The sequence below is a fragment of the Colius striatus genome, chromosome 15 (assembly GCF_028858725.1).
Source record: "Colius striatus isolate bColStr4 chromosome 15, bColStr4.1.hap1, whole genome shotgun sequence".
NCBI classification, from domain to species: Eukaryota; Metazoa; Chordata; class Aves; order Coliiformes; family Coliidae; genus Colius; species Colius striatus.
In genome coordinates this window covers 2610569-2632593 of record NC_084773.1, presented here as the reverse complement: position 1 = coordinate 2632593, position 22025 = coordinate 2610569, and the positions used below count along the sequence as shown (strand labels likewise).

Sequence of the window (22025 nt, the reverse complement as noted above, 5' to 3'; positions counted from 1 at the left end):
TTCCTATATAGAGATTAACCATTTTGTGTTTGGTTTTTGATTCTTCTGAGGAACCAGCACAGTTCTGTTGTTACTGCAGACACTCTAGCTATTAGTGATCCCATTTCTAAGCTCCTCTGAAGTCTGTCTTCTAATTTTGTTTGCCTATGTTTGTGAAAGTCTTGCATAAAGCATCAGCAAAAGTACAAGATCACTGCTCATGTACTTCAGCTGACTAACTGATGAAAATGTTTTTCTCTAAGCTGTGCATGAGATGGTCATAAGAGGAATAAACTTGTACTTAAATGGCCCTGTACCTGCAGTCAGATAAATGTGAACATGTCCACTGATGCCTAAGAATAGAGTTCAAGCTACTATTGCCCAAAAGGCACGTTGTTGATTACATCTTTCCAGACACATCTTGTAGCTCTAAAAGAACTGGGTTATTTCCCCTGGTTGGATCTTCCAAACTTAGCCCAAGCAGATATACCAGGAACCAGAATGTCTCTGAAGTGGCATTTACTAGCCCAAAGCTAGCAAGAAAAAAAAAGCTATCTGGGGAGAAAAAAGTAGCCTCTTGAGTCTATTGTTGCTATCATGTGTTAAAATATTACTCCAGACTGTCTGGACCTCATGTGAAGGCAATGGTGGTTGAGTAGATGATGAAAAGCTGGTATTTGCTTGTAGTTATATGTGACTTTGAGGATGGAATAAAAGGAGAACCATCAGGATCAAGAAGGGAAGAACTGTGAAGGTAGCATGAGGCTCATTCTCGCCCTGTATAGTGTGCTTTTTGTGACCCTGAAAATGTCCTTATAAAAATAGAATTCAGATTTTTTTCTCTTCAGTTAAATTTGATCTACTGTTTCTATTTTCCCTGTTAAATGTTTTCTTGTGCTTGCCTTAGGTATGATGATGAAGTGTCCAAGGCTAAGGAAGAATTTGCTTACAGAAGGCTAGTCTGCCTTCGACGATTGTGCAAGTTTGCCTACATCTTTTATTCTGACTGCAGACTGTAAACAATATGTGGCTGCTTCTGTTCATTGCTGTTGAGTGTTGCTTAGCTTACTGTGTTTTTCAGTCACTTGGCATTACAATAGATACCAAGTACTTTCAAATTTGCAAATGATTTATGCAATAATTGTGTGGTAGATGACTGCAGTTTATTGTGTCCCTGGAAGTGAGACGATGTTTACTGGGCAGGGCAAAGCATTGAAACGTTGAATGTTGCTCCTAATTTTGGTCTTTTACTCCTATAATTAAGAGTTTCTTGGTGCTGCATCTCAAAGATAGAAACAGTAGGAATTTCTGATATTTTGACTTGGTTATCTCCCTCCCAAATGAAAACAGTAATTAACTCTGTCTACTCAGTGTACTGAACTGAAGCCCTGTAATTATTCTCTTCCATAGGGTAGGATTTGTCCAATCTTTCAATGAGCATCTTTTATGCATTTGTCCAAAGGAAAACAAAGAAGACTACTATTTAACTGTGAAAATTAAACCCACCACCTCTAGGTGCCAGCCCTTTTGCCTTGAAGAGACAGCAGTTGATTACCCTGACGTGGTTGTAGTTAATGATGTGTCTCAGGAGAAAATGAAGTCAAAGACTGATCAGTGCTATTAGCTGTAACAGGATGCTATCATTGGCTGTTTCCTAGCTGGTAGTTTTCCAATCAAGGGAAAATAGTGCCATTATAAGTTGCTGGCATTTGAAACAGCTTGATTTGGTATCCATAGTACCATCAAATCATGACATTTACTCTTCATGGAGCAAGGAGAGAGAAGCTGACCTTCTCTGATGCAGTGGAAGTCAAAAATGCAGAAGCAAACGTTTTCCCATTTAAATAAATCATGGCTGACTAAATAAAACATGCTGTGAATCTTGGGGTTTGGCAGTAGAGCCTAATAGGGAGAAGTTCTCTTTTAGTTAACCAGAGTTTAAAAGCAGATGACCTAAATGCTGCACTTTATTATAAAACAGAGAAAGGTACCAGTGGGGAAATGTCCTCTTTGAATTGATTCCTAGATGAATTTGCACTGTTTCTGTGAAGTGAGAAGTGTCTTATCATGCATTCTAGCATGGAAGGTGGAGTAGAAGTAGAATGTTTCTTATTTTTATAGACCAAAGTTCTTCATTCAGTAGCTCAAAGGATTGGGGAAAAAACGCTGCTGCTTTGGGAGAATTCAGTTAGGGAATTTCTCCTTTGGCATCGTTTGACACTTGCATTTATTAGGAGCAGGCTATTTTGTTGTCTTTCTGCAATGTGTTCTCCTTTGCAAACACATTCAGCTTTTACAGTCTTTTCGGTGGTTTTGCCTAAAATAGTAGGGTGAAACTTCAGTTTTGAAGAGTTATTTTGCAGTTATTTTCTGCACATGTATCATTTTGTCTCTAAATGATTGGGGAAAGTCATTAAAAGGGCTCAGAGCAGCGTGTGGCCATTTGGTTTGGATTTTTGAGCACCACTAGATGGAGCAAAAAACCAGTTCAACTGTGAGAAATGAAGAGCCATCTCCCAAAGGCAGACTTTAAAATAACTCTGACTAGCTGAGGCAAAATATTGCATAACATGAGGAGAAGAAATAAGCCCTTGGAAAATGTAGTGGGATGTAGATCTCTAAGCATGACTGAAATGAAGCTTTTAAAGTTTTCCCTTAGCCATTCTACCAGCTGTGTAATTCAATATGAGTTGCCACAATTTCAGGCAACTCTGGATTCATCATGAATTTGAATTATATATATAGCTGGTGGCCAAGGAAGCTACTCACTTGAGCAGGTGCCTGGGGATGGCAGAATGTCATCTGCTCAGAATGCAGCAGCACTTAAGTAACCTTTATGGCAACTGATGGAGGTTGCTGCCCAGAGGCAGAGACTTGGCTGCTCAGTGCACACATTCAGAAGAGACTGGAAAGGCTGAGTGCCTTCTGAAACTGCCTGACTCTGAGTTTGGAAAGGGTGATGTGCATGCTCCATAAGACTGACATGCCAAGCTGACCTTTTTGAAGTGCAGCACTGGGTTCTTGTTCACCTCAAATACTGAAACACAGCAGGATGTTCTCAGGGTTAACCAAAAAACACCTCCACAGGTATCTGAGACAGTGCCTGTAATCTTTCCATCCTTGCCAGGATTGTGTGCAGGGTTAGAATTTTTCGAGTTTATTACAGTAATTGAGCAATTCCTGAAATGATGGCCAGAGGGAGCTCCCATGCTGCCTGTTTCAGAGCTTTCTCAGCAAGTCCATCACCACAGATGTGTCCTACTTTATTACACAAACCTGGGGATGCAAACAAAGGAGGAAGCCATCTCTGTTTACTTCTGTGTGCTATTAACGTGGAGATGGAGAAGTATTTGATCATGCCAAATGACATACTGGTCATGTATTTTATAATTATGAGGATAAATACCTTATTTCCTTGTGCAGTTTGGCCCACCTCTGCCTTTCTCAAATTATAATGCAGAATATGTTCCAGGGAAGGAACATATATTGTGTTTAACAATGTCTGGTCAGCCATATAGGGCATTATACATCAGATGTCTGATGGTTATGTAGAGGGGAGTATAAGAACAAGACAAATACACAGTGCTACTTCTCCTGGCCTCCAGTAGGTTTGGATAAGAAATCAATCCACAGGTGATGTCTGGTAGGTTTTCAAGTAAAGAAATTGATAATTACTATTTAATCCAACATAAAACCGCTTTGAAGCTTCTGGATAGTTGTTTCTGCTGTGAAAGCAGCAGAGGTTCTTGGTTTACCATTCTTCCTCTACTGAATTAATTACAGCAATCCAGTTAAGGGTCCCACACCTGGTTTTACAGGGCATTTGGCTTTATCAGCCCTTTCTCTCACATGCAGGTACGTTTCATATGTCCTTTTAACTTCACCAAATGTGTGCAGTTGGTGCTGGGTGGGGAATTTGTGAGCAAGCACAGCTGGGCAGAAAGTTTGAGTCATCTGCCACAGCAAGGGCTCAATGTGACTCAGCTCAACAGAAGCTGGATTTTTATTCCCCCCTTCTCTACTGCATTTTGCTTCCCTTCCTGATGGGAGGCCCTGGTACCAGCCAGGATGAGTGTGCAGGTAGTGAACTCGGGCTTGTAGGGGCTAGCTCCAGGCTGTGACCAGGGGATCACTACTTCTGATGAGCTGACAAAAATGGGTAGAGAAAGAGGAGTCAGAACTGGACTGAGTCAATTCAGGAGGAGAAGCAACATCTAATGCATTCAGGGAGAGTTTTCTGTGGCTATGCCTGGATCAAATTCAGCCTCCCTCTCTGCTACTATCTGACCTTCTATGACTCAGCCCTTCTGTCATTCAGTTCCCACCCTGTACCATGGAGATGTTCCTTTACTGACTCTTAAGAAAGACTTTGGAGACCTTCTAGGGGATGGGAGGGGCTCAGAGTGAGTGATTTTTGTTTTTCACAACAGAATGCTACAGGGTCAGAAAGAAATTAGGTATCCAGCTAAAGTATTTTGTCTTGCATAGTGAGCATACAGCAAGCATTTGTGTACTCATAAAGGACAGCTTCTGTTAAATAAAGGTGCTAGTAAGGGTGGGATTTTGGTTAGTGTGGCTTCCTTCTTCCATGCTCAGCAACTAATGTTTTACATTGGTCATTTGTGTGAGCTACAGATGCTGATGTTTTCCCTTTAGAGCTGGGGATGACATTTGAGAAAAATTAATTATCTGTATTTACTGAGCAAGCTGGGAAGCTGAAATTTCCAATAACTAGAGACCATTTCTTTCTACAGTTATGTTTGCTTTCCATATTCAAGGGGAAATTTGATTTTTCATGAAAAATACATCCCTTTCTAATTTCTTAGTGGTTCAAACAAGGGCTTTTGTTTCCATATTCAGTAGAGTTATTTGATTTTCTTTTTGTTGTTGTTGTTGTTTTGCTGCTCTATGGCCTTTAGTAATTTTTTGCTGGTGCATTCATAGAACAAATGCATAAAATCAACCCAATTTATAACCCATTAATGTAAGCATTTTTTCCCTGAAGGGATTATGTCACATTTCATTCACCTCTTAATTTTTTTTCCTATCCAGTCACTGGAGCGTTGCACACCTGAAAATGAGATGGTATTGAAATCTCTTTTGCTCTCTTCCTCACTTAAATTCATCTTCATGGAGAATTCAGTTAGTTGTAATTGATATTTTATGACAAGTTTTTGCCAGAAGCTGGTATAGTCCCAGTAATTAATCTCAATCAAGAAATGTTCCTGAAATGATTTGATTTTGTAATCCTACAAGCAGTATTATTAATCAGGTGCCATGTACTCTGACACTGGAAAGAATGGGCAGCTAGCCCACTGCTCAGTCTCTTAGATGTAGCAGATGTTTCTGACAAACAAGTTTGTTTGCTCATTGGTCACGAGGTGTCTGATTAAAGCAATTTTGCTGGGCTTTGTTCTTTGTTAGTGGGTGAGCTCTCAGCTGTGCCCGCTGCTATCAGCTGGCCGTGGAAGCCACGAGATTGCTGGCGGTGCCTTGAGGATTCAGCGTGAAATTGAGGTGCTCTCTCCACATGTGTTTTCCTCTTCAGAAACCCATACAGACACATCTTCTTCTCTATAATCAGTCTTTATTATTGAAGGTGCTTTTTAATTTATTTTCTCTTTTCTTTTGGTGAGCTCAATGGAAATGTATTTCATTTAGTGCTGCCAATACATTCAGGGTTCCAAGTAAGGCAGTGGTAGCCCTTCTCACAAATTGCTTGGTTAGATTACTTCAGTGCTTCAAGGCAAGAAGAATAGCCAGTGTTTCTTAAAATAAAACTGAAAACAACTGAGTAATAGGCATTGTCAACTCATTTAACATTTTTCATCAGAGACTTAAGGGATGATCAAAGAGCCAACAAGGGAGGTGAAGGTGTGCAAGTGGAGCAGCAGGAAGCCTGTCACTGGATTACAGATGAGGCTAAATGAATCCTGAGCTTTGCTTTCATGTTTCATTAGGCATTTGTCTCAGCCACAAAACTTAGTCCAGCTTGAGAAAGTCCTCAGCTTAGCCATGAATAGGAAAATTTGGGATACAGTTTTCATCACCTCCATATAAATGCTTCATCTGTCACAACTTGGAGTGATAAAACATATAGCTGTGGAGGACAGAACTGAAGAAGTGGTGCCTGTGCTAGCCAGATGTGCAAGTTTCTGCCAGTTGTTTAATTCATTTAATTCCCTGAAAGGTTCAATCAAATCATGGTGTTTGGGTTGTAAGTATGAAATTGAAAAATGGGGATGATTCAAGCATTTAAAGCTTGATGTTTTGAGGTACTTTGATCCTTTCCTTCTGTATTCTTTGTGTTTTGTGCCATTTTTCAAAGCAATGTCACAGTATTGTATGTGTATATAGACAACATGTATAGCAGTTTCACAAATTTGGTGGTTCTCCAAACACATACAGCTGCATCCAGGTGGCAGTCAGAACCTTTGGCCCTCAGATGCCTCTGGGATTGCATAGTCTGGTTTCTAGGTTTACATTGAAGCTGTACTCGTTGCTATCAAGACAAAGACACCCTGAACTCTTCTGCTGTAAAGACTGTTTGGAAGTTTGAGTGAATATAGCAATCACTTGTGAACTCTAAACTTGTGTAAAGCATGTAGTCTTTATATATATTGCAGCTTGTATCAGCACTGGTGTGACCAGCAGGACCAGGACAGTGATTGTGTCACACAGAGGGCTGTGTTCAGCATTGGGCCCCTCACTCACTGCCAGAGGGACACTGAGGGGGATGGAGCGTGGCCAGAGCTGGGAAGCGAAGAAGAGTCTGTAACCTTCAGGATCCATTTGGTACTGTCAGGGAAGCACTTGTCTCAGCTTCAGGCAGGACTGAAAGTCAATGTGCCTCTGTACATTTGCTTGGCACACTTGATAAATGTAAACTGTCAGATCATAGAAAGGAGAGATGATTTTTCAGCTGAGTTGGTTCCTCTGTAGCTTCCCCATCCTGCTTCCATGCACGCTAACCCCACACTGCTAACCCCCACTTTCTGCTGTTCTGCCACAGACCTGCTGACACAGCTCCAGTTCTGGTTGTTTTCAGGTTCTGTGGTAGTTTTATTTGTGTTATTTAACTTAGATTTGTAAGCCTGCTCTTCCAGAAAACAATGATGCTTTTAACCAAATCTAACTCAGTAGGTTTGTAGCCTGCAGAATGAGTAGAATTAGTAACGCCTTTGCTGTGCATGTGCAGTGACAAAGAGGTGATTTTCTCTATTTAAGAGAAATATTGTAATCTCTGACAGACCACTGTAGTCCAACAATACAGCTGAATCTGCTTATGTGAATATCTGTCAGTTTTCTTTTTCAGCAATGATGAAATTAATACAATAGATGCAGCTTTACTGAGGAACAGTGAAACAGCACATTGATTGCAGGTCTTTGAATCCACTGAAAGGCTTGTGTAATTCTGTTACATTTCCTGGGGAAAAAAAAGGGTTGTGCACATTGATCTATAGCGTCTTGTAATCTACTGCTGCTTGTTAAATCCTAGGTAATCAAAGAAAAATATCACTGCCATGCAGAGAAACAGTCATTGATTGCAAGTGAGCATATTGAAATGGGCTGAGAGTCACACAAATTCTCAAAATCTCAATACTGATGTTTCTGACCAGCTACTAGAATGAGCAGCTTTGTCATGGTACATGATAAATGAGCCTCTGGCAACATGGAGTGTGGCTCATGCTGCCTACAGATCTGGGTAGCACAGCTCCTCCGTAAGCCTTTTGTTTTTCCATCCGTGCATAAGCATTTGCAGGTTGCAAACTCTAGGGAGGTACCTGCAGCATATGGTACTATGTGGGAAATACTTAGGCTGAAAACTTCTCTCAGAGCACTCATTCTGAACCATGGATTTAAAATCTGCTAATGTGAACAAGAGAAACAAACTCTTAGTCTGTAAGCCACGATAAAAAGTGAGGTGACCTGAACCTCTGACCACTCCTGCGATGCAGTCATGTACTCCTCCATGCCAGCAGATCTTTTGGGCTTTGAGCTGTCTGCAGTCACAATGTTCTTAAGTACATGAGAAGGAGGTATGGCCAACAGAAAGAGTCTCCATTTTACAAGATGTAAGTCTTTGCACTTAAGATGTAAAGTAATGGGGCTGATTTCTTGTGTTCGTTTTCATGTTCAACTCGATGTGGTTTAACTTTGCTGCATCGCTCTTGCACACGGCTGCTGTGAGTTCTTTCAGGAGGACAGTAGTAACACTTGCAAAAGGCCTCATGAGATCCAAACATGTTTTAAAGGACACATCCATTTTAGGTTTACTCACAACAGCCTTAGTTTTATGCTGCTTTTTTCATTCAAAGGATCTCAAGTGCTATGCAAGGACACTTGGAGAATTTAGATGTGTGGTACCTGGGCGGATACTGGTAGTGGCACTTGCACAGACAATGCCCTTCTGTCTATACCAAAGCTTCTGTGCTTTTTCCCTGTAACTGATATGATTTTGCTTATGCTATGAGTAAACAGACACACAAAAGATAGCAGTTAGCCCAACTTGGTTACTAAGCACTTAATTCACAGCAATCAAGGAGCCTTACACATAATGTTAAAGTGTTTTCAGATTTATGACTCTGATAAACATCAGTTTCTTTGCAGATGATAGGCAAACAAAGGGAAACAGCATTGCTTTTACCCAGTAGACACAAATGAGAACTTTTAATGGAGAGTAGGTTTGTCCAGCCATGTTGTTGATCAGGATATTTTCAAACACTTCAGTTCTCAGATTACATTAGTACGCTGGACCTTTGCCTTGCAGAGGATTAAACATAGATCTGGAAGGTTTAATGTCTTCAAATTGAATTATATACAATTGGCTGCTGCTATCAGTAATGTGCTTTCTCTTCCTTCTTTGGAAAAACCTCAATTCCCATGTTGCATGTATGGGTTGGTTTTGATTTCGTGGCTCTAAATTTGAGCTGCAAATAGTAGTGAAGCTTTTTAATAAACATCTGATCTTCATGTAACTCTGGGAATAAGTGTAATTTAAATGATGGGCTTTGCTTCTAACAAACCCAAAACCACATCACTGCAACATTTCAATATGAAATCAGTTCCTCTGGCAAGATATCTCCTTGAAAAACAATGCTGAGTAGATGTTCAGTGGATGATATATTCTACTCCTTTGTTGTCATGGAGGTGCTTCCTTGATAAAGGGGTTTTTTTTCTGCAGAGTTAGGAACTTGCATCTCCTTTGGAAACCTGGTAGGAGGCTGGGATGCCTCAGTGCAAGGCATACATGATGGGTGTGCCCCATGACACAGGGGTGAAGAATCTTAAATGGCAGTGCCGTTAACATTTAGATGTTATTGCTGGAGTTCATCTAGCTGGTGGAAGGTTTTTTTTCACTGTACAATGTGTTACTACAAATTTGTAAGCACAAACTGAGTTTCACTTAATCCACTTCTGTCTTCTCTGTACAGAAATTCAGTTTCACCCAGTCTCCTCAAGAAAAGCCAACTGAGTTTACTAGTCTGGCTGTTTCCTCGTGGCTTTTAGGTTCATGTCGGGGTGGCTTTGTTTCCTAGGTACTGCTTTACTTATAGATTGAAAATCTCTTTGAGGTACTGTGATTACATTCTGGTTTGGAAGGTATAATTGCCATGCTTCTGGGCTGGACACTGCCAAAATAATGACAGAACACTGTGATGCAATGGGAAGCCTCCTGAAGGAGGGAGAATGCAAGAACACTTGTGTACACACTTTGCACACAGCCCACATCAAATTCAGTTACGTCCCTAGAAGACCATGTGGAAAAGTGGGTTCAGAGCTTTCCCAAAGTTCTTGGGATTTTTCTGATCTGGCTCTGTCTTTGAAGAAAACTTTTCGGTCAGTTAGCCATTTGTAATCCAGCTTTAACTGTTAGCAGCCTGGGAAAATGAGCTTTGCTCTGAGGATAGGTGATACAGACTTGCCAACTCAGAGCTGTGCAAAACCTTTAGATCCAGCAGAACTCTCCTTGCAAATATAAGTCATCCAAGCCTCACACAAGGAAAGATTTTTTTTATTGCTAAGAGCAGCATTAAATGTGTATTTCATTACTTTCTTGACTGTTTAAATAGTTCATTAAAATATTTAGAGTGCGACATATCAGAAGAGAAAATTAGAAGCAAGAATTTTGATGGTATTCTTTAAAGCCTTGAGTCCTTCCTCCTGAATGCTTCCTTGTCATTGATGAACAGTGCCAGTTGTGTCAGTAAAGATGTAAACTGTATTTTCAAAAGAAAAACTTAGAATAGTGGGGTTGGAAGGGACCTTTAGAGATCATCCAGTCCAACCCTCTGCAGGTCCCACCTAGATCAGGTCACACAGGAATGTGTCCTGGTGGGTTTGAAGACCTCCCGAGAAGGAGCCTCCACACCCTCCCTGGGCAGCCTGTGCCAGGGCTCTCTCTCACTTCACAGTAAAATAATTTGAACTATATTTCCAGGTTTGTTCCAATGACTAATATCAATTGAGTGATGTTTAGTTCTGGCCTACTTCCCCATGCAATTCTGCAGAAACCTCCTGAGTTGGGCTGTTCTACTTTTAGCTCCATGCTTCAGACAGATGACTGCGAGACAGGCTTTCTGAATTGAGTCCACATGTAAATGCAGCTGCCAGAAGCATTGCACGTTTTCTCAGGGCTTCTGCCTTTGCAATATACCTGTTTTAAGGTTGCAGTGTATCCTCCAGAGACCTGACCAACACCACAGTAATGAGTTGGTGGAAACAGTGGGTCACATCAGCACAAACACTCACTCGGGCCAGTACTTGTCTCTGACAGTGGTCCACAGCAGTGCCCAGGCAGATGTGTAGGAGTAAGACAAGTGTTCTGTTCTACTGGCTGCCTTGGGTTCTTGAAGGTATCTTGATTCACTCATATTGCCCTAATTAATGCAAGACACAATTGCATGTCTGAAAATGGATGCTCCAGCCACGAAAGCTGTTAGATCAGAGCTTCTTGCTGTATATCCATCAAATTCCTCTGAATTTCTGGGAAGAGCCCAATCTCTTCATTAGTTTCTTGTTCATGACATTTAAATTAGAATTTGCCACAGCTTGTTTCCTCGTGGCCATTTGTTTGGGACATCAGACAAAAGGGCTATGTAACAAAAGCCAGTGCTGAACTGGTAGTCACCGTGTCCCTTTAGCACAGGGCACTAATGGGACAGGTTTTTTCTGAAATGTGTTCTCCATGATGTCTTGGCAGGTATCTGAGCAAAGCCAGGCAACACTAACAAGAGGAAACTCAAGCTGAGATGATGTGCTGAGCAGAAGTTAGACATGGGAGGCTGAAGTGAACACAAATGTTGCCGTGTAACTTTTTCCTTCTTTCTCTGTTAAGCAGTTTCACCCTGTTGTGGGTGCTTTGGGGAGCTTGGTCACTGAGATGCATTGACACTGGGTGAATGCCCCTAAGGAGCTAATTAAAGGGGAGCAGTCTGGAGGTGACACAGCATTTTGAAGGAGGCACATTGCAGTGCTTGATACTTTGGTGATGATGGCTTTCACTGGTAGCTAGAGCGTGTTGGGTGTCAAACTAGACATCCTGAAATCTGTGAGTGCTCATAGGAGTCATTTACAGCAAGTTCACACGGAGTATAAAGGGATGATTTTGTTTGGTGTAATGGCTGGGATATCATTCCCAGTTTTGCTTTTGTGGGAAGGTGTAGTCCTGACTAGTGTGACCCTTCTCTTACCATCTTTTTGCCTATCATAGTTAGCAGCTTTGGGCTTACCTGTCAAGTGAAGTACTAAGACTGAGATCCAAAGAGTTCATCAGTGGCAGCCTTCGGACCATCCTCAAGCAAGGGTAAATATTTCCATTTAATGAAGCTTCATTTTGGGAATATAAAGAAATAATTTGGTCCTCCTTTGTAACTGAACATGTAGGGTATCACAGCATCAGCCTGCTCTGAACAGCATTCTCTTTCTTCTGTGTGCTGCCAGTTCGTACGAAGAAACTGTGACAAGCAGCAATTATTCACTGAGCAGTGTCTTAAATATTTAATATATTATTCAGCATTCCTTTCCTTAGCTTTAAAAAGCTGCAATACGATGCTGCTTCTAGCCCCAAAGGTTTGACTGAGCTCAGAATTGTCTTTTCCCCCTCACTCACACATACTCTCAGTTGTCATTTGCAGACAGTGTGTCTTTGTACTGGGATGCTCCAAGCGAATTTCACTGCTTAGCCAAAAGATGATATATTTAAACAAGCTCTGTTTGGGATCAAGCTGTGGGTTTGCTTCAACTACAATTATTTAATCTGCCACCATTGTGCATTTTCATGCCAGAAGAATAACTTGGCTTTTCTCAAATTGGAAGTTTTTCTTGCTGCTTGCACAAAGTCTGCTCATGATCTGTATGATCCGTAGCCTCTGTCAGCAACGAGATAGGTAGTGCTGTGGGCTCATTTATCCTCTGGTTAACAGATAATGAAGCAGTTGCAGCCATCTGTGCTGATGGAAATGGACTGCTCCTATCCCAGCTTAGCATTATTCAGTAGATTTGAGCCTGCAGGGCTGGAAGTTGCCCCTGGGACCCGGAGAAGGAGAGACAGCCACACTGAGCTATCACAGTGTAGGGACTCTCACAAGATTATCCTCTCAGCATAGTAATACCCTCTGTAGGACTTTGCATTCTGCCAGGAGAGTTCACAAATCCTCTGTTAGAGGCTTATAGCACTTTACAGTGCTGCACTAACCAGAACTACTGTGTTCTGTTTGTCCAGTCTCAGCAAGAGCATGGTTCCTATGTGGTTCTGTGACATCGGTGCTTACTGCAATCACATTGACATCTTTCTTAGAAACAGCCTAATGATTTGCATTGACACTGTTCCAATCCTGAGACAGAGGGGTTTAAATTAAGGTCTCTCTTTGTAAAGCTGTCTCCCAGATCAATAACATTAGCCCAGCTGAGGAAAGCAGGGTTTGAGATTGCTGATTCTTCACGGTGTTTGTTCTCTACCTTCTCTCTGTCCATATGGTCTCAGGAGCTCCATCTCCCACAGTTTCAGAAGCAATCTTCAGTAAGACTGATTTTTGTATTTATGACAAACAGCAATAAAACAGAACTTGTATCATCGCTCAAGGTACCAAGAAGCTAATTGTGTTTCTCACTTACATTTGCTAAAGCATTTTGGAATGGGATCTTTTAGCTACCTAATTGCCAGGAATTCTGGACCCTTGGATTTGCTCTGATATTATAGCCCATGATGGGGTTTTTTTTCACTCCAGGACAGAACTCAAGACTCTAAATGCATTTACTCTTTTGCTCTATGGATATCTAAACCTACTGTATAAGAAAGTAAATGTCTGAATTGTAGACCAATGATTTCTTGGTGATATTTTTATGTTGGCCTGCATAATACCCTGCAGAAGTGGGTTATATCTGTGCTAGCTGATGGGAATAGATGCAAGCTGTAGACAAGTTTGTAACTGAGGAGTTGTGTGTATCTGTGTTTTGTATCATTCTTTTAGCCCTGAATGAGGTTGTTATTGCCAACAGTTTACACACATTCTTCCAGTTTCATGCTGACCACATCAGTGCCAAATAATCCAACTGGATATAGCCCTGTGTGCCAGGTTTAGTTACAGTTCATGCAATGATTCCTCTACCTTTTCTCTAAAATGTCAAGAATTTGCATGACGAGGAGATGCCATTCAACTGACTCATCAGTGAAATTGGTACAGATTTCCTCAGCTCCCTACTTAGAAGGACCTCCAGTGCAAACTCCATGGAAACAAACTGGGGATATGAAACAGCCACAGGGTTGTTTGGAGCAAGATGGTTCTGCAATTTGTTTTCTTTTCTGTAGTGATGGTATAAGTCTCAGCTCCATTTTCAGGCAATTACTTAAGCATAGCTCTACAGTTAAGAGTAGTTTGGGGTTTTGGTGTTTTTATTTCTTGTGCATGCACAAAGTGGAAACTCTACATATACAGACAAATGTATTATGTTCAATAGTACATGTTTAATAGCTCTATCATTAGATAGTGTATGGGTTTCTTTCTGGACTACAAGTGTTCTGAGTCAGTGCCCATTAGGAGTAAACAAGCAGGATTGTTAGACCTTCCTTCTTGCTTTCTTTGGAGCAGTGCAATCTTTTTCTTCCTATCCAATGAATTTGTTAAAACAAACAAACAAACAAACTTTGTTTCGAAGTAACTGGAGGTAAATATATTTCTGTTTATCCTGAAACAGACATTCCTGAAATTAGTTTGTGTGGAATGAGATATTTTGTTTGCTGGAGCTTAATGACACAATGTTCAGGATTTGGGTTATTTTTATGTTTGAAATTAACTTTCCATCTTGGAGCAATGTTTGGAAAGGAACCAAAAGATTTAAATGGGATTTTGGAAGGGGAGTGATTATGTGATTATACTAAAATTATCTTGTAAATTCAATAAGAATTAACTCATTTTCTGTACCCCAAATCCATATCTTTCATTAAGTTTTAAACTTGATTTCTCCTGTCTCTGCTGGCTTTTTTTCCCCTTGGACACTGAACATGTTGTCAGTCTACTACTGAGGTTTCCCACAATGACAAGTTGAATCTTTGGGTGGGTATCATCAGGTTAGAAGACTGGGCCATAGCTTCTCCTGGGCATGGAACTCTCCTTAGTATGTCTTGGTTTCTGTTTTGTTCCCCAGTAGGGATCTGTTTGTGGCTTTTTGTTGAGGGAGAGTTCTTCAGTTTGGCTGATGTAGCTTCTCCTGCATTTGACACTGCTTTTGTACCTGATCTTCACACAAGGGAACCACTAGGACTGGTTTTCTGTTTGATTGCAGAAATTAATGAACACAATGGTGGGGTTGGAAGGGCCCTCCAGAGCTGAGGGCCCCTCTCAGCCTTCTCTTCTCCAGGCTAGACAGCCTCAGGTCCCACAGCCTTTCCTTCTCTGAGAGATTTCCCAGTCCTTTCAGCATCTTGGGAGCCCTTCTCTGGACCCTCTCCAGAAGTTCTATATCAGTCTTGAGTTGAGGATCCAGAACTGGACACAAGACTCCAAATGAGACCTCACCAGGGCAGAGTAGAGGGGGAGCAGAACCTCCCTCGACCTTATTGTCCTCATTGTGCAAGGACAGGGAGTTTCTAACAGACCCTTTATCATAAGAGACTGTCATCTGTGCCCCAACAGAAGGGCACCTCAGTGACATGGCACAGAGGGGTCTCTCCGTGGCCTGGCCTGCCCCTGGGTTCTTTAAAGCAGATGAACTTTCTCAGCCCTCCCACCTCCGCAGTGCCCGTGGGCCTTGCTCAGCACGTTGGGGGCTGCCACAGCTCTGCGTTGCCAGCTCCCAAATTGATTAGATCTGTGGCTTTTTGTGTTTGGAGCTTCTTAACTGCAGTTACTAAGCACACAAACAGTCATTACCAGCACACAGAGATGCTATTAGCAGCAGAAGGGAGATTTCTAGAAGACTCCTTCAGTAAAGACAGAGCCTTTCAGCCATGTTTCAGGACAGCCCCAAGATGGGTGGTTTGGGGTTCTTGTGACAACTGTGCTTTTTCCTTTGTGTTTTAAAAAGCATGCATCTCCTGACTGAAGCTTTTGGTTGCTGGGGAGCCTACCTTAGGCGCCTGTCTTCAGAAACAGAAGTGAGATATTTTTAATGAAGCTGTAATCCTGCTACTGGTGATTGTGTAAGGAGTCCCTGAGGTCACAGCATGCTCAGTGTCACTCAGTACCACAATCAGGGTTGTGCTGGGGTGGAGGGAGCTAATCAGCACTGCCTTGTGCCTCATTACCATCTCTTCTTTATGCACGACATATTGCCACTGCACAAAGACAGAGTCTGTTCAATATTTATTTATAGTAAGAAGGGCCAAAACTGTCAAGAGAAGACTTTTTTTAAATCTTATGTTAAAAGCAAGGCAAAAAGTCATGCTCAGTGAGCAAGTTGGCACTTTCCTAGCACACTGTATTAAGCAGCAAGCTTAGTTATGAGTGAATTAAGTTCACCCTTTTCAATTGTTAAACTAACAGCGAGCCACAAAGCCAACATATGTAAGCCACCCCCTCAAAATTCAGCACTATTCACAAATCTTCAACACTGGAAGCAAGCAAATTACAGGGTGGAATAAGCTCCTAAAAGCTATTTAAAAGCTTTAGTTAAAAGCTATTTGGACAATTTGGTTTGTTTCCATTCCTGTACAGCTAATTCTTTCATATGCTGCATTAATGGCCTCCTCCCTCCCTATTTTTTTATGAACATTGCTAGTAATTTTGGGATTAAAAGTAAAGAATTACCAGTGATTTACAAATGCCCACTGTAAGTATAATTAGTGCTAATTTTATGAACCTCCATAGGCCATACACAGTTATGATTACACGAGCAAAGGTTGATCTATGGCAATTTGTGAAAGGAATATAAATAGATACTTGCAAGTATAACCATTTAAGTATTATTTCTAACACAATGATGGAGCCCTCATGATGAGACTTTGGCTAATATTTTATTACAGGCTGTGGAAAAACTCTTTCACCCTAAAAATTTATATCAGATATGTTTATAATGAAGCTGAAGTCATACTCAGTGAGAGCAAGTCTAATTAGTAGCACTGTACTATGTGTTAAAGTACTGCTGCTTAAACAGAAGCATAGTTGTAATCACCTCAGTATTTACATTATCTTAACTAATCTTTCTTCTTAACTAATCATAACTAATCTTTCTGCTGCAATTGTTCTTCAGGATGACACTGTAGTTGCCTTTTTGGGTAGAGACACAAAGCCACAGAATATAAGGAAGATTGTTCTGTTGGTAAAGCAACAAAGTGAATCTGATGCCCAGTGTGAGAAAAGCCAACATGAGGGCAAAAAGGAACATCATGAGACTCTTGCCAGAAGACTTTTGCTCAGCTTTCTGTTCCAAGCAGCTGGGCTATTTTTGCTCAGAGAGTATACTAAGGGTGAAAACGATGTGGCTGGGAACATGTGCTTGTGACTGTAAGATGCACAGTGCTGTTCTTCAGGATTTGGTTTATGTGTTCTGCCCTGTCCTAGTGCTGCTCTTTGCTAGAAAGCCTTCTGATGAGGACACTGTTTGCGTCTCAAACCAACATACATGCCTAAAATAACAAGAGGAGAGAGCAAGTAGTGTAGATGTGTCTGCTGTGGAGCCAGCTTGCACTTCCAAGAAGGATGTTTGCACTGCCTGAAGTTTTCAGGCACCCTCAGTGTAAAGGTTTCTGAGGCTTCCTAAGGCAGACATGTAGCAGTTGCCAGTATATTCCAAGATTCAGCACTGATATATGTGAAATGAGCTCAGATTTTGCTGCTAAGTGAACACAGTGCAAGAACGAAAGTAGAGGATGGGTTGTGGAAATGCTTAATATACCATCGTGTACAGTAAAACCCATGTCAGCCCTTTATAGAACAAAGTATTGCCATTCACGTATAACAAATATGGAAAGGCAGAGTGCTTTTAGAATATTGAAAATGGATCATTTTGACTAGTTCAGAAAAACATTTCTGCAGTTCTCCTTTAGTGCATAGGAAATGCCTGTTGGGGGTTTTCTGTGGGTGTTTCTTTACATCCATGTTTGATGGCATGCTAAGTATTACAAAATGTCAATGTAAAGGAAGAAAATGTGAAGTCATTCAGCATTTGACATTTAAGAACAATGCTTCTCTTAATTAGTTTTAATACTTCATCATTTTGTTCTTTTGCTGTCACCTCAGGACTTCACTGGAAACAGGAAGCAGCGTCTCAACTGATCCGCTCAGGTACTGTGGTGATACAGATGTTCATTTTAGGTTTGAAATGATAGAAATTGGCTCTGTTCTTTGCCAGCTCTTCATTACACAGCTTTATCTTACAGTGCACAGCCAGTAAAGACATTGTCCAAATGGATTTTTCTGTTTGGGAGGGGATAGCTCACTCTCTTCCAGAATTTCCAACTTGAAATTCTATTTTAGCTTCAAACACTGTATTCATTCGGAGAAGAGCACGAAGGGGGAGGGAGGAAAAGCCTGTTTGTACACACAGATGGGTGAACCATCTTTCTCTCAGATTTTGGTAACCTGCTGCTGAAAAAATGTGACCTTCCCTGGCAGTTTTGTATTGCTTTGGGTGGAACAATACTGATTGTGTGGAAACGTCATTCATGTTTTCCATTGCTCAGCGATCTGATAAAAGCACATGTATCAGCTGCAGCAAGTACTGTCATATGAGTCATTCAGTAACTGAGAATTTACTTTGATCATTCAATTTAGGAAAAAAAAATGCTTAGCAGTGTTAGTGCTGCATATCAAATGGGCACCTTGCATCTTTTATTCTCATAGTTGCACATTAAAGAGTGCATCAAAGTCACAGTTTTCCTTTGATTAAGTTGGGGCAGAGTCTCTTCCTCTCAAATTGACAGTTGTTTTGGTGAAAGTCTTCCTTTGGACATGTTATGGATTGAGGATGTGACTTTTTCCCACGTTGAGTAGTTTTAACCTTGTTTGAACAAAACATTAGTGGGAACAGTTCTGTTTAACCTTATTCAAATTAAAGGCCATCTCTATTATCAATCTTCCATTCTTTTGCAGTGTATGGTTTTCTGAAAGTAAAGCATATGCCTTCTTATAGTTTCCTAAAAGCACACACTCCCCCCATGTTGTAAGATTGTCTTTGTCCTTAGCTCAGCATAGCAACACTGGACGATGTCCAGTCATGACTGTAGTCTTGTTCCCATCTCCCGGGTTGAGTGGAACACTGTTTCTTTGTGTGACAGGACAATGCAGGAAACAATGTCAACTTCCCCCACTCCAGTCCTCTGCAAGAGCCTGATGTAGCGGGGTTGTGTTTTCCAGGTCCTTTTTCCTAAGGTTCCCAGAGCCAGCTATCGCTGTGTCTTTATTCCAGGCTAGACAAATCTTGGTGAAAACAACACATTTTACTACCATGTTTTTCCTTCTGGTGGAGTTTTTTCCATGGGAGGATATCACTGAGAAAGATGGGGAAGAATTAGATGTAAGAAGTGGTTAAATGTTAACTTATGGTGGGGAAAGGAAAAGGGAACATTCTTTGAATAGGTTGAGTTGCACTGAATAGACATGTTTTCTAAGAACTGAGGTGGTTGAATCATTGTAAATTGCTATGGGATCATAACAACATGTGGGTGTTTCCCTGTTTTAAACTGTTTTCGAGGAAGAGAGCCCATGGGATTGAATATCCACTAATATAACGCTGCATTGCTGCCAGGCCTCATGAGCCATGAAGTTAAAGACACAGAGTAGAGGTGTGAGGTTGGCACTGGCTCTCATCAGCAGGTCTTAGTGGGCAACACTTTCATTTTTGAAACAGAAACAGCAACAGAGAGATGATGGCTGGTGTGGAATCCTTCATTGCTGCCCTTTATATTTCAAACAATGGGTTTATAATAGCTCATAGTCTACCTGCTTTTACAAAGGAAAAAATAAAAGAAAATTAAGCTGTAAATTAAAAGAGATCTTGAGACTTTCCTCTTTATCCCATTTGCTTTTATGAAACCTCTGTGCTCAGGCATTTCCTAAACTAATTCACCCAGCTGATCTTCGGAGTGCTTGTGAATTTTTTTACAGCACTCTGTTTATTAAAAGTTATTTGGATATAAATGCATTTACATGTGAAAAGTATTCTTGAATTTTGAAAATTGGGGTGAAATAATATCTGGGAGTGACCAGATTAGGGTGGAAAAATGCTACTCCAACTGCAAATTAAGTAATTTTATGGTGAGAGTAAAGCAATCATAGAGAAGACATGAAGGAAATATCCAGATGCTATCAGCTAAACTGGTGAATTTTTCCTAGTGCTATTGTAAAATCTGGTCGACTTGGGTAGATTGAATAAGCCCTTTCTAGAGCTGTAATTAAACAGAATGGAAGCTATTATTTTTAACTAAAATGAAAGGCAGTAGAAGACTTTTTGTTACTGAATGTGTTCTCATGAACCTGTTGAGCACATTTGCCTTTGAATGAGCCACGAAATGGAATGTACTAATGAATATGAAGACATCTACTATCCTGTCAGACAGTGATATTTTCCAGTCAGGCTTATATTTTGCTCACAAAGTTCATGTCCTCATCAACAAGGTAAGTTTGCCCTTGAAGAACAGCTCTTCTGGTTTCCACCTGCTCCGGAACATTGTAATCCAGACTTGTGGTTTCATTACGTTTCAGTTGTAAGTAGATTGCACACCAGACAGATCCATTTGTGTTCCCTGCATTTCTTTCATGGGTGATTCTGTAAGTTCAATTTGAAAGCCACACAGCTGTGAGATCACAGAAAGGCCCAGATCTCTAAAGAGTAAGGACTGATGTGAAAAACATTGTTTGTGTCCATTATAAAGAGAAAAATCTGTTCAAGTTGGCATGTGATGTGTACTTACATGTATATTTTGTTTTGCACAATGTCTTCATAGTCTGCACAGTGTTTCATCTGGATATTTCGAGTCTGACTCTGTCACATTTCTGCTAATATCTGAAAATATCATGTTTCCTAATACCTACATCTCAAGTGGGCTTTCTGCAGTGTTGTGCTACCAGACCTGTTTCAAATGATGCAAAAATTGACATATGTAAGCTTTGCAGATATTCGTGGCATATCTGTTGTCTTCTGTAACAAACTGATCAACTAGTGTTTGTGTGAGTAGAGAACAGACATGCAGAAAAGATATTCAGCATTAAGAGAAGAGCAAATTTCTTACTATTCTACTTCATGGAATTTTGGCAGCTTAGAGGATAATAACCAAAAATGACAGGCAGTGTTGGTGATGATTAATACTGATTTGTGGAGGAATGCCTAAATCCAAGAGTAGTTTGAAGTGAAATAACTGTTTTGAGTTACTGGAGCAGCACAATCTTCCCTTCAAGAGTTGGGGGAAAAGAGATCTTGATCTTATGTCCCTGATTCTCTGAGCATCTCTGTAGAGCACGTCACCAATGTGTCCGGGTGTCACAAGGGTGCAGCAGAGCCCGATATCTCTGTATGAACACAGCCTGTCCATTCCTGGTTGGGAAGGTATGCTTGCTGAAGTGGTACTCAGACATTGGTGAGAAGGCCAGAAGAGAGATCTGGTTTGCCAGAGCCTTTAACATGAATGTCTTCCTTATTCTTTGTATAAGCAAGCCAAGAAATCTTCCCAACAACTTGCACGTGAGGAGTCTTTGATTTCCAGTATCAAGATGGGTACCCAATGCACAGAAGCTTTGTGTGCTGCTGGATTCTGTGAGCAATAAGGCCTTTAAACCTCCCAGTAATTAGTTCAACATCTCTTTGGTTGCACAATATCTTGGGTTTTACACCTTATGTGTATTCCTCATATGCTCCACATGTTTAGTGTGGTGTACACAGGGTCTCGTGGAACTGCACTGTGTTGGTCTCAAAATGTACAAATCACTAGTGTGAAGATTTTGTGTGTGACCCTTAAAATATTTCACCCTGGAGTCAGGAAAACTGTCATGGAAAAGTCATGGAAACCTGTTTTGTTCTGCAGGCTCACCATTTCTGCACTCCATGCAGGTGTGCAGATACACTTTTTGTGGGCAAGTGAAATATTTTTTTTGAGAGTTCCTGACATCATAGAATCACAGAATTGTTATGATTGGAAAAGACCTTTAAGGTCATCGAATCCAACCAGTCACCTCAACTGCAGGCCCAGCACTAAACTAACCTGTGTCCCTCAGTACTTCATCTATGTGTCTTTTGGATATCTCCAGGCGTGGGGACTCCACCACCTCCCTGGGCAGCCCCTTGCAATGCTTAACAACCCTCTCTGTGAAAAGGTTTTTCCTAATGTCCAACCAAAACCTCTCCTAGTGCAACTTGAGCCCATTTCCTTGTGTCATTCACTACTGGAGAGATTAACCCCTGGCTCACTACAACTCCTTTTCAGGTAGCTGTAGAGTGATCATGTCTCCTCTCAGTCTCTTCTCTAGGCTAATCCTATCACTGTAAGGATGTGAGTAGGTAGGTAACAGTAGTTCAGTTCATGTATTTTATGAAGGGTTAAAGGTTATGTAGCTAGACAGATCAATTTTGCTGATTTCTCCCAACCTCAACATTTGAAATCAGCATTCAAGTAC

General features: G+C 41.0%; 2 protein-coding genes across 2 annotated transcripts in view; both read left to right on the top strand.

Moving 5' to 3' along the window:
* Positions 1–998, top strand: part of LOC133626867 (IQ motif and SEC7 domain-containing protein 3-like) — a 177177-nt gene extending 176179 nt beyond the window's left edge. The window contains exon 3 of the mRNA XM_062008655.1: positions 887–998. Coding sequence (XP_061864639.1) covers positions 887–998 — 112 coding nt within the window. The remainder of the gene's footprint in view (positions 1–886) is intronic.
* IQSEC1 (IQ motif and Sec7 domain ArfGEF 1) overlaps positions 1–22025 on the top strand; it is a 190552-nt gene that overhangs the window by 7123 nt on the left and 161404 nt on the right. The window lies entirely within an intron of this gene.